This window comes from Loxodonta africana, chromosome 24, assembly GCF_030014295.1.
Source record: "Loxodonta africana isolate mLoxAfr1 chromosome 24, mLoxAfr1.hap2, whole genome shotgun sequence".
Classification (NCBI taxonomy): Eukaryota; Metazoa; Chordata; class Mammalia; order Proboscidea; family Elephantidae; genus Loxodonta; species Loxodonta africana.
This window is the reverse complement of record NC_087365.1, coordinates 36,199,443-36,212,897: the sequence shown is the minus strand read 5'-3', so window position 1 is coordinate 36,212,897 and position 13,455 is coordinate 36,199,443. Positions and strand designations below refer to the sequence as shown.

The window sequence follows — 13,455 nt, the reverse complement described above, 5'->3', positions numbered from 1 at the left end:
GTTCCCCTGTCTTACTCTTTCATGGTTTAACGTAACATTTTGATGGAGTGTATGCTTCCATAGGTTCCTGACAAAGGGGAGAAGGGGTTTTAAATTTTTTAGCTTTTTATTTTGAAATAATTGTAGATTATAGACTCACAAAAAGTTGCAAAAAAAATAGTACAGAAAGGTCCCATGTGCCATTTACGCATTTCCTCCCAATGGTTTCATTTTACGTAGTACAATATCAAAGCCAGGAAATTGACATTGGAACAATGCATGTGTGTACCTATACACCATTGTATCATGTGTGCAAATGAGTGTAGCCACCACCAAAATCAAGATACAGGACTATTCTCTCTCTGACTATTGCCCTGAGATACTTCATAAACCTTGAACCAAAACTACACCTGTCGGTCAACTTTTAGCTAAATAACAGGTTGGCTCATAAGATAAAGAATATTACCAGTAAACACTATGCACCTTTTAAAAATCATCTGTATGAGACCAAGTGGTCAACAATTACCCTAAAACAAGGATGAAAGAATAGGGAACAGGGAACCAGATTACTAGAAGCAAGACGTCCAGAAGGAAATGCTCATGAGAATGTTAACGCATTGTGGCAAACGTAACCAACGTCTCTGAACAATTTGTATGGTTATCATTAAATGAAACCTAATTTCCTGTGTAAACTTTCACCAAAAACACAATCAAATATTTTTAAAAAATATAAGACTGTTGTGTCAACACACAGATTTCCCTCCTGCTACCCCTTTATTGTCACTCTCACTCGCCTCGACCACTAATCTTTTTTCTATAATTTTATAACACACTGTGTATGATTTTAATTCTTTTTTTTTTTAAATAGCCCAGCATATGCTTTATCTTGGTAAATGTTCTGAGGACACTTGGAAAGAACGTGTGTTCTGCTGTTGTTGGGTGGCGTGTTCTATAAATGTCAATTAGATCCTGTTGGTTGATGGTGGTGTTGAATTTTTCTAAATCCTTGCTGATTTTCTGTCCAGTTTTTTAATCAATTAAGAAAAGAATATTGAATTTCCAAATATAATTGTGGATTTGTCTATTTGGCCTTTTAGTTCTATCAGGTTTTTTGTTTTGTATTTTTCTTTTCCTGCATATTTTATAGCTCTGCTGTTTGGTACATACATATTTAGGATTGCTATGTGTTCTTGGTGAATTGATTCCTGCCCTCTCCCTCTGCCCCCCTTTAGTTTTTTGTACAACCACCACCACTGTTTATTTCCAAAACTTTTTCATCACCCTGAACAGAAGCCCTGTACCCATTAAATAATAACTCCCTATCCCTCGTCCCCAAAGCCCCTGGTAAACATTGATCTACTTTCTGTCTCTTTGCATTTGTCTATTCTAAATATTTCATGTAAGTGGGATCGTACAATGCTTGCTCTTTTGTTTCTGGCTTCTTTCACTTAGCATAATATTTTCAGGGTTCATCTATGTCATAGTATGTATCAGAACTTCATTTCTCTTTATGGCTGAATAAGATTCTTTTGTTGGATTGACTCTTCTATCATTATGTAATGTCCCTCCCTGTCCCTGGTAATTTTCTTTGCTCTGAAGTCTACTTTATCTGATGTTAATATTCTGCATTCTTTTGATTAATGTTTACCTGGTATATCTTTTTCCGTGCTTTTAGTTTCAAGTTGCCAATGTCATTTTCTTCATAGTGACCTCATTGGCTGACAGAAGAAAACTCCTATTTCCAAACAGGGTCGTATTTACAGGTGCAGGGGTCAGGACTTTAACATAAAGTTTTGGGGACAGAATTCAATCCATAACACTTTCCATTTTAGTGTTTTGATTAATAAAGCCTTACGTTGACAAACAGTTGATTGTCATTAAAAAAGAACCAATCATAATGCTTTTTTCTTGATGGAAATATTGACTATTATTTGTTCAAATTTCAAAGCATTTTGTTGTGTACACCTCATTTAAACTTAAGATCTACCACTGAGCAAGATCGGATATTATTAAAAAAAAAAAACTCTCTACCAATTTGAGAACTTTGATTTTTATCTCTGGCAATTTTGTACAACAGAATTTGCATAAGTTCATTTATCTTATTTCTGTAGTCTTCTTCATAGAATGACAAAGACTGAAATTGCTGGAAAATAGTAAACTGTGGTCTTTTTCTTCCCCAAGGTTCTTTTAGAACAGGATATATTTCATCATTCGTTGATGGCCTGTTGTTTGGAAATTGTGCTCTTTGCCTATAGCTCACCTCGTACTTTTCCCTGGATCATTGAAGTTCTCAATTTGCAACCGTTTTATTTTTATAAGGTGAGATGAAAACAAAGTTCTGTTAATGGTGTTCCTCACATAAACACTGTATTCATCTTAGTGCTGAAGAAACAACCTGTTGTGATGTGTGGAAAATATTTCCAGAAGCATCATGAAAATATATATTCCTTTTGGGTGGAATCAAGGACAAAATGGAGAGGATGAAAGTGTCAGCAATTTAAGCCAATCCCACAGCTTCAGTTTTCCTGTCACTGACTCCCAAATATAATCTGGAACTAAGTGCTTAAGTTGAAATTTTCCATATTTATGCATGAAAATCATAACTATTAAATAGATGTGGAATTAAGTACTTAACTTGAAATATTCCATATTTATAGCTATTAAATAGATGCAGAACTAAGTACTTGAAATTTTCCGTATTTATAAATGAAAATCATACCTATTAAGTAGATGTATGATGAACAAAAATGTTCACAGAGGAAAAAAGAAAAGGTTTAATTTTGATTTTGGTGACAGTCTTAACTGATGATGTTACAAAAACTGATCATGCCCCTTTCCCAAATTTGAGCTAATTCAGGGTGGACGAATCTTGTTTACCTCCCCTTTTTTTCTGCTAGAGCTGTTCGTTAACCTTTTTCTTATAAAACATAGAGGTCAAAGCTACTGAGCTATATCATCACATTTAGCATTTAATATTACTTAATTTTTTTTTAATTTTAGTATCTAGTATCTAATGTGTCCCTGGGCGGCACAGACAGCTGAGCTCTTGACTACTAACTGAAAGGTTGATGGTTTGAACCCACCCAGAGGTGCTTCGGAAGAAAGCCGTGGCAGTCTTGCTTCCATAAAGTCACAGCCTCGAAAACCCTGTGGAGTGCAGTTCTACTCTGCACGCATCAGGTCACCATGAGTCAGAATCTACTTGAATGCAATTGGTCTTGCCCAAATTTAAGACTAGTGTCATGCCACTGTTATGCTTATTGGCATAATTTAGTTAATATTTAGTTATCTGTGCTCCTTTAAAACTATTGATGATAGAAAAATTAGTTCGAAGGTTAAAGTTTTATACCTAAAGCATGCCTGAGTTAAAGGTGTAAAAAAGCTTATCCAATTGAATTGTTTACTGAGTGTAGTTAAAACATTTTTTAGATTCTTAGGGAAAATTTGCTATATATATTTGCTTTAACGTTGATATGTGTGTTCAAATTTTGCATTTGGAAATGTTACAACTTTGTTCAAGGTATAGTCACCAGGGAACGTTTAGTTTTTGCCCATGACCTAAAGTAATTTATTTTTATTTATAAAATTCATGTTTCATTCAAGAAGCTAAATGCCCTTTTCTAACCATATAAATAATACATGTTCACTGAAGAAAAACAGAAAATACAGATAAATGTAAATATTAAAATAACCTGTAATTCTATCACCCCTCTTAAAAAACACACTATAAATATTTTTATGGGTATACTTCCAGACTTTGTTCTAGATTATTTCCCCTTATTAAAAAGGAATTATACTTTATGTAAGAAAAGTTATTTTTAAATACTTTGTTCATTCTGTATTTTTGAGATATTGGGAAGAATAGTCTGAAAGGGGCAGTAAATTCAAAATAGCACTGAACTTGGAACCCAAGATGCAACTTCTACCACTGTTGGACTATTGACTAGTTTCTACTCAATTTTTTATGTATAAAATAAATCATGAAAAACAGAAAGATAGGTGAAAATATATTTTTTAATAATTTTTATTGTGCTTTAAGTGTAAGTTTACAGTCTCTCACATAAAAACTTCCATACACCTTGCTACATAATTCCCAATTACTCTCCCTCCGATGAGACAGCCCACTCCCTCCTTCGACTCTCTCTTTTTGTGTCCATTTTGCCAGCTTCTAACCCCCTCTACCCTCACATCTCCCCTCCAGTCAGGAGATCCCAACATAGTCTCGAGTGTCCACCTGATCTAGGTAGCTCACTCCTCACCAGCATCCCTCTCCAACCTATTGTCCAGTCCAATCCATGTCTGACGAGTTGGCTTCGGGAATGATTCCTGTCCTGGGCCAGCAGAAGATCTGGGGGCCACAACCACTGGGGTCCTTCTAGCCTCAGACTACCTGGAAGGCATTATGCTAAGTGAAATTAGTCAGTTGCAAAAGATACTGTATAAGACCACTATAATAAGAACTTGAAAAATAGTTTAAACTGAGAAGAACACATTCTTTTGTGGTTAGAAGGGGGGGAGGGAGGGAGGGAGGGTGGGAGTGGGATATTTACTAATTAGATAGTAGATAAGAACTACTTTAGGTGAAGGGAAGGGCAACACTCAATACAGGGGAGGTCAGCACAACAGCACTAAACCAAAAGCAAAGAAGTTTCCGAAATAAACTGAATGCTTTTTTTTCAAAGGTCGGCATAGCAGGGGCAGAGGTTTGGGGACCATGGTTTCAGGGGACATCTAAGTCAATTGGCATAATAAAATCTATTAAGAAAACATTCTGCATCCCACTTTGAGGAGTGGTGTCTGGGGTCTTAAACAGTAACAAGTGGCCATCTAAGATGCATCAATGAGTCTCAACCCACCTGGATCAAAGGAAAACGAAGAACACCAAGGGCACAAGGTAATTACGAGCCCAAGAGACAGACAGGGCCACATGAACGAGCAACTACATCATCCTGAGACTGGAAGAACTAGATGGTGCCTGGTCGTAACCGATGATGGCCCTGACAGGGGACACAACAAAGAACCCCTGAGGGAGCAGGAGACCAGTGGGATGTAGACCCCAAATTCTCATGAAAATATTTGGAAGATCTTAAAGCTTCTTTATAAATTACAAGGTATTAATAAGCCACAGAATTATGGTTCAAAAATGTCATTGGTTCTGTGTTACATAGTAAAGCCAGAGCCAGTCATATATGGAAGCCCAGTCTAGAGGTGATAGCTTGAAACCACATTGCCTTCTCAATTTTCCCCTTTCCAGGTTATTGAGGTGGTGATTCGCTCAGAAGAGGGGCTCTCGAGGGACATGGTTAAACACCTGAACAGCATCGAAGAACAGATTTTGGAGAGCTTAGCTTGGAGTCATGATTCCGCGCTGTGGGAGGCTCTCCAGGCTTCTGCAAACAAAGTTCCTACCTGTGAAGAAGTGAGTTAGGGCAGGGCTGGTACTCCCAGTGTTTTCTTTTTTTTAATAATAACTTTATGGAGGTATAATTGGCGGGCCATACAATTCACCCATTTAAAGTATACAATTCAGTGGTTTTTAGTGTATTCACAGAGTTGTAAAAGCATCACCACAATCAATTTTTGATAACAGCTTTATTAAGATAAATTCATGTAACAAAAAATTCATCCATTTAAAGTGTACAGGTCAATGGTTTTTAGTATATTCACAGTTTTTCAGCTATTACCACAGTCAATTTTAGAACATTCTCGTCACCCCAAAAAGGAGCACCATATTCATTAGCAGTCCAGTCATTTCTCCTCGGTCCCTTGAGCCCTAGGCAACCACCAGTCAATTTTCTGCCTATAAAACCAAAAAAACCAAACCCAGTGCCTTCCAGTCAATTCCGACTCATAGTGACCCTACAGGACAGAGTAGAACTGCCCCATAGAGTTACCAGGGAGCGCCTAGCGGATTTGAACTGCCGACTCTACGGTTAGCAGCCATAGCACTTAACCACTACGCCATCAGGGTTTCTGCCTATAGACTTACCTATTCTAGATGATTCATGTAAATGGAATCATACAATATGTGGTCCTCTGTGACTGGCTTCTTTCACTTATAGTCTAATTCTTTTAGGGTTCATCCATGTTGTAGGGTGTATTAGTATTTCATTTCTTTATTTTGAATAATATTCTGTTGTATGGATATGTTACATTTTATTTGTCCATTCATCAATTTATGGACGTTTGGGTTGTTTCAATCTTTTGACTATTATGAATAATGCTGCTGTGAACGTTCATATTCAAGTGTTTATGTGGACATGTGTTTTCATTTTTCTTGGGTATATACCTAGGATTGGAATTGTTGGATTATACAGTAACTCTGTTTAACATTTAGAGGAACTGTGAGTCTGTTTTCCAAAGCAGCTACACCATTTTACATTCTAACCAGAGTATAAGAGTTCCAATTTCATCACATCTTTGCTCCAGCACTTGTTACCTGTCTTTTTTTGTTATAGCCATCCTAGTGGGTATGAAGTAGTACCTCATTGTGATTTTGATTTCCATTTCCCTGACGGCTAATGATGTTGAGCATCTTTTCATGTGTTTACTGGCCATTAGTTATAGTTTATTCACATTCTTTGCCCATTTTTTCATCGAGCTATTTGTCTTTTTATTATTGAGTTGTAGTAGTTCTTTATATATTCTAGATACAAATGCCTTACCAGGTACACGATTTGCAAAAATTCTGTTCCAGTCTATGTATCATTATTTTACTTTCTTGATGGTATCCTTTGCAGCACAAATGTTTAAAAAAAAATTTTTTCATTGTGCTTTAGGTGAAAGTTTGCAGCTCAAGTTAGTTTCTCATACAAAAATTTAGACACACATTGTTATGTGACCCTAGTTGCTATCCCTGTGATGTGACAGCACATTCCCCCTTTCCACCCCAGATTTCCTGTGTCCATTCAGCCAGCTCTTATCCCTTTTTGCATTCTCATCTCATCTCCAGACAAGAGCTGCCCATTTAACATCATGAATATATTTGAACTGAGACACACACCGTTTATGAGTATCATTTTATGTCTTATACTCCAGTGTAATCTTTGTCTGAAGAGTTGGCTTCAGGAATGGTTTTAGTTTTGGATTAACAGAGAGCCTGGGGGCCATGTCTTCTGGGGTCCCTCCAGTCTCAGTCAAACCATTAAGTCTGGTATTTTTAATTAGAATTTGAATTCTGTACCCCTTTTCTCTGGCTCCATCAGTGACTCTCTGTTGTGTTCCCTGTCAGGGCAGTCATTGGTGGTAGCTGGACAGCATCTAGTTCTGTTCTCAGGCGGATGGAGTCTCTGGTTTACGCAGCCCCTTTTGTCTCTTGGGCTAGTATTTTTCATGTGTCTTTGGTGTTCTTCATTCTCCTTTGCTTCAGGTGGGTTGGGACCAATTGATGCATCTTAGATGGTCGCTCACTAGCTTCTAAGAACACAGATGCCACTCACCAAAGTGGGATGCAGAACATTTTCTTAATAAACTGTTTTGTCAGTTGACCTAGATGTCCCCCGAAACTATGGTCCCCAGACTCTGCCCCTGCTGTTCTGTCCCTCGAAGTGTTTGATTGTGTTCAGGAACTTCTTAGCTTTTGGTTTGGTTCCAGTTGTTCTGACTTCCCCCATATTGTGTGTTGTCCTTCCCTTCTCCTAAGATAATTCTCGCCTACTATGGGTTTTTTGGGTATCTAGTTAGTGAATTCCCCGCTCCCTCCCTCTCTACCCTTGGAACTGTCAAAGAATGTTTTCTTCTGTGTTTAAACCTTTTCTTAAGTTCTTACAATAGTGGTCTCATGTAATATTTGTCCTTTTGTGACTGAATAATTTCAGTCAGCATAATACCTTCCAGATTCATCTATATCATGTTTCGTGGATCCATCGTTCTTTATCGTTGCATAGTATTCCACTGTGTGAATGTACCATAATTTGTTGATCCATTCGTCTGTTGACGGGCTCCTACATTGTTTCCATCTTTTTGCTATTGTGAACAGTGCTGCAGAGAACATGGGTGTGCATATATCTATTCATGTGGTAGTTCTAATTTCTCTAGGATATATTCTAAGGAATGGGATTGCTGAGTCGTATGGTACCTCTATTTTTAGATTTTTAAGGAAGCGCCAAATCAATTTCCAAAGTGGTTGTACCATTTTACATTCTCACCAGAAGTATATAAGTGTTCCAATCTCTCTACAACCTCTCCAGTATTTATTATTTTGTTTTTTGGATTAATGTTAACCTTGTTGGGGTGAGATGGTATCTCATTATAGTTTTAATTTGCATTTCTCTAATGGCTAATGATCGTGAGCCATTCCTCATGTATCTGTTAGCTGCCTGAATGTCTCTTTTGGCAAAGTGTTCATATCCTTTGCCCATTTTTTAATTGGGTTATTTGTCTTTTTGTGGTTGAAGTTTTACAGTATCTTGTACATTTTAGAGATTAGATGCTGATTGGATATGTCGTAACCAAAAATTTTTTCCCAGTCTGTAGTTGTCTTTTTACTCTTTTGGTGAAGTCTTTTGATGAACATAAGTGTTTAATTTTTAGAAGCTCCTGGTTATCTAGTTTCTCTTCTGGTGTTTGTGCATTGTTAGTTATCATTTGTATTCTGTTTATGCCAAGTATTAGGGCACCTAGCATTATTCCTATTTTATTTTTTCCCTGATCTTTATCGTTTTAGATTTTATATTTAGGTCTTTGATCCATTTTGAGCTCGTTTTTGTGCATGGTATGAGGCACGGGTCTTGTTGCATTTTTTTTGCAGATGGATATCCAGTTACATCAGCACCATTTGTTAAAGAGACTGTCTTTTCCCTATTTAATGGAGTTTGGGCCTTTGTGAAATAACAGCTGCTCATAGGCGGATGAATTTACGTCTGGATCCTCAATTCTGTTCCACTGATCTATGTATCTGTTGTTGTACCAGTATGAGCCTGTTTCGACTACCATGGCGGTATAATAAGTTCTAAAATCAGGTAGTAGGAGGCCTCCCACTTTGTTCTTCTTCTTCAGTAACCCTTTACTTATCCGGGGCCTCTTCCCTTTCCATATAAAGTTGGTGCTTTGTTTCTCCATCTCGTTAAAAAATGTCATTGAAATTTGGATCAGGATTGCATTGTATCTGTAGATCGCTTTGAGTAGAATTGACATATTCACAATGTTGCGTCTTCCTATCCATGAGCAAGGTATGTATTTTCACTTATATAGGTCTCTTGGTTTCTTGGAGTAGTGTCTTGTAGTTTCCTTTGTATAGGTCTTTCATGTTTCTAGTTAGATTTATTCCTGTGTATTTTATCTTCTTGGGGGCTATTGTAAATGGTATTGATTTGATTTCCTCTTAGAAGTTCTCTTTCTTGGTGTAGAGGAATCCAACTGATTTTTGTATGTTATCTTGTACCCTGATACTTTGCTGAAATCTTCTATTAATTCCAGTAGTTTTCTTGTGGATTCTTTGGGGTTTTCTGTGAATAAAATCATATCGTCTGCAAATAGGGATATTTTTACTTCTTCCTTACCAATTTGGATGCCCTTTATTTCTTTTACTTGGCTTATTGCTCTGGCTAGAACTGCCAGCACAATGTTGAATAAGAGTGGTGATAAAGGGCATCCTTGTCTGGTTCCCAATCTCAAGGGGAATACTTTTAGACTCCATTTAGGATGATATTGGCTGTTGGCTTTGTATACATGCCCTTTACTATGTTGAATTTCCCTTCTATTCCTATTTTGCTGAGTTTTTATCGTGAATGGGTGTTGGACTTCATCAGATGCCTTTTCTGCTTCAGTTGGTAAGATTATGTGGTTCTTGTCTTTTGTTTTATTTATGTGATGGATTACATTGATTGTTTTTCTAATGTTGAACCATCCCTGCATCCCTGGTGTGAATCCCACTTGGTCCTGGTGAATTACTTTTTTGATATGTTGTTGAATGGCAAGGGCTTTTTTGAGCATTTTTGCATTTGTGTTCGGGAGGGATATTGGTCTGTAGTTTTCTTTTTTGTGGTGTCTTTACCCGGTTTTGGTATCGGGGTTATGCAGGTTTCATAGAATGAGCTCAGGAGTGTTCCATCCTTTTCTATGCTCTGAAATACCTTTAGTAGTAGTAGGGTTAACGCTTCTCTTGAAAGTATGATAAAATTCTCCAGTGAAGCCATCCAGGCCAGAGCTTTTTTTTTGTTGGGAGCGAATTAACCTCTTTAATTTCTTTTGTTACAGGTTAATTTAGATGTTCTTCTCTGTTTGTGTCAGTTTAGGTAGGTAGTGAGTTTCTAGAAATTTGTCCATTTCCTCTAGGTTTTCAAATTTGTTGGAATACAGTTTTTCATAGTATTCTGTTATGATTCATTTCAGTTGGGTCTGTTGTGATATCACCCATCTCATTTCTTACTCAGGTTATTTGCTTCCTCTCCTGTTTTTCTTTGTCAGTTTGGTCAGTGGTTTATCAACTTTGTTGATCTTTTCAAAGAACCAGCCTTTGGCCTTGTTAACTCTTTAAATTGTTTTTCTATTCTCTATTTCTTTTAATTCCACTCTAATTTTTATTATCTCCTTTCTTCTGGTACCCAAGGGCTTCTTTGGCTGCTCTCTTTCTATTTTTTCTAGTTGTAGGGTTAATGTTTTAATTTTGGCCCTTTCTTCTTTTTGTATTTGTGCATTTATTGCTATAAATTGACCTCTGAACACTGCTTTTGCTGTGTTCCAAAGGTTCTGGTAGGATGTATTTTCATTCTCATTTGGTTCTGTGAATTTCTTTATTCCACCCTTAATTTCTTATATAACCCAGTAGTTTTTGATCAAGGTGTTGTTCAGTTTCCACGTGTTTGATTTTTTTTCCTTGCTTTTCCTGTTATTGGTTTCTAATTTTGTGGCTTCATGGTCAGAAAAGATGCTTTGTAATATTTCGATGTTGTGGATTCTGTTAAGGCTGGCTTTGTGGCCTAATATGTGGTCTGTTCTGGAGAATGTTCCATGTGTTTTGGAAAAGAAAGTATACTTGGCTGCACTTGGGTGGAGTGTTCTATATATGTCAGTGGGATCAAGTTGGTTGATTGTGTAATGTAGATATTTTGTGTCTTTACTGAGCTTCTTTCTGGATGTTCTGTCCTTCACTGAAAGTGGTGTATTGAATCTTGTACTGTTTTTTGAAGCTGTCTGTCTCTCTTTTCAATGCTGTTAGAGTTTGTTTCATGTATTTTGGAGCCCTGTCATTGGGTGTGTAAATATTTATTATGGTTATGTCCTCCTGGTGTATTGACCCTTTAATCATTAAATAGTGTCCTTATCCTTTGTGGTGGATTTTGTTTTAAAGTCTATTTTGTCAGAGATTAATATTGCCAATCCTGCTCTTTTCTGATTGTTGTTTGCTTGATATATGTTTTCTCCATCCTTTGAGTTTTAGTTTGTTGCTGTCTTTAAGTCTAAGTCATGTCTCTTGTAGGCAACATATAGACGGATCTTGTTTTTAATCCATTCTGCCACTCTCTGTCTCTTAATTGGTGCATTTCGTCCATTTACATTCAGCGTAATTATTAATAGGTATGAGTTTAGTGCTGTCATTTTGATGTATTTGTGTGTGTGTTGTTGACAGTTTCTTTGTTCCACTTAATTTTCTGTGCTGTTTTTTTAATGTATTTTCTTTTCATCTTTTTCATTGTTGTTGGTTTTGTATTTGCTGAGTCTTTATGTTTTTCTTGTTTTTTATTTTGATGTGTAGGAGTATTAGTTTCCTTTGTGGTTACCTTAATATTTTCCTAAGTTTAAACCAATCTTCTTATTTCCTGATATCACCTTGGCTTCTTCTCCATATAAAAGATCTATGACTGCATTATTTAGTACCTCTTTTTTGTTTTAATTTTGTCATCTTTTACATATTGACGTCTCTGTTTCTCTATTTTCAGTGTTTTAGCTTTGATTTATTTGTAACTTTCCTATCTGGGTTGATACCTGGTTGTTCTTCCTGTGTTCTAGTCTTGGGTTGTTATCTGATGTTACTGATTCTCTAACCAGAGCACTCCCTTTAGTATTTCTTGTAATTTTGGTTTGGTTTTTGCAAATTCCCTAAACTTCTGTTTACCTAGAAGTGCCCTAATTTTGCCACCATATTTGAGAGACAGTTTTGCTGGATATATAATTCTTGGCTGGCAGTTTTTTTCCTTCAAGGCTTTATATATGTCATCCCATTGCCTTCTTGCCTGTGTGGTTTCTGCTGAGTAGTCAGAGCTTAGTCTTATTGACTCTCCTTTGTAGATAACTTTTTGTTTATCCCTAGCGGCTCTTAAAATTCTCTCTTTATCTTTGGTTTTGGCACATTTGATTATAGTATGTCTTGGTGACTTTCTTTTGGGATCTGCCGTTCCTGGGGTTCAGTGAACTTCTTGGATAGATATCTTCTCATCTTTCATGATATCAACGAAGTTTTCTGCCAACAAATCTTCAACAGTTCTCTGTATTTTTGTTATCTCCCCCTGTTTTGGTACTCCAGTCGCTTATAGGTTATTCCCCTTGATAGAGTCCCATATAATTCTTAGGGTTTCTTCATTTTTTTTAATTCTTTTATCTGATTTTTCCTCAAATAAGTTAGTGTCAAGTGCTCTGTCTTCAGTCTCACTAATTCTGACTTCCATTGCCTCAATTCTGCTCTTCTGACTTTCTACTGAGTTGTCTAAATCTGAAATTTTATTGTTAATGTTTTGGATTTCTGTTTGCTATCTCTCTATGGATTCTTGCAGCCTGTTAAATTTTTCATTATGCTCTTGTATAACCCTCTTAAGTTCCTCTGTTACTTTGTCTGTGTGTTCCTTGACTTGTTCTTCATTTTGCCTGATCTCTTTCCTGATCTGTTAAAGAGCTCTGTATATTAATCTTTTGAATTCTACCTCTGGTAATTCTAAGAAGTTCTCTTTCTCCAGAAGGTTTCTTTGTCTTTGTTTCGGAAGCCATCATGGTCTGCCTCTTTATGTGATTTGATATTGACTTCATCAATAAGTTATTATCATTATGTTATGTTTGCTCAATGTGTCTTTGCTTCTCTTTTTGTTTTGTTTTGGTATGCCCAAATAGGCTGGTCGTGTGAGGTACTTTGATTATTGGCGCCTTTGAAGCTCTAACGTCCTGTCTCCAGGTGATTAGAGCTGTTACTTGGCATGTGAGCCCAGGAGTCGTGTTTATTTTCTTCTGTGGATTCAGCTCAGGTGTCCAGGTCATCAGTCACCAAGTGTGTGGTGCAGGCTCTCAGCTACAGCTACAGTGCTAGATGGTTAGGGGTGATTGGAGTAGGTGCAGGTATCTGGCTGCCATAGGGAGTCGTGTGCTGAGCAAGGCAGCAGGCTGCCAGCTGCCGCTGAGTGTCTGGGTGGAAGGCGTGTCTTTGTTCCCAGAGTGCAGAAGTGGGTGGGTTTTATAGCTGGACTACGGGCACCCAGTGCTGTTGAGTGTAAGGACTGGGGGGCACCACTTATTCTTGGACCCCTGTCACAGGTGGCTAAGAGGAAAGGA

At 37.2% G+C, this 13,455-nt stretch overlaps 1 protein-coding gene across 4 annotated transcripts in view; it reads left to right on the top strand.

The window, feature by feature from the left end:
• Window positions 1-13,455, top strand: part of RBL1 (RB transcriptional corepressor like 1) — a 91,027-nt gene that overhangs the window by 23,308 nt on the left and 54,264 nt on the right. For all 4 annotated transcript variants that reach the window (XR_010319263.1, XR_010319262.1, XR_010319264.1 and 1 more), the window contains 2 exons: window positions 2,161-2,298; window positions 5,234-5,398. Coding sequence is in view for 1 of the 4 variants with exons in the window: in XM_003411536.4 (XP_003411584.1) it covers window positions 2,161-2,298; window positions 5,234-5,398 (303 nt within the window). In the remaining 3 variants the exon portion in view is untranslated. The remainder of the gene's footprint in view (window positions 1-2,160; window positions 2,299-5,233; window positions 5,399-13,455) is intronic.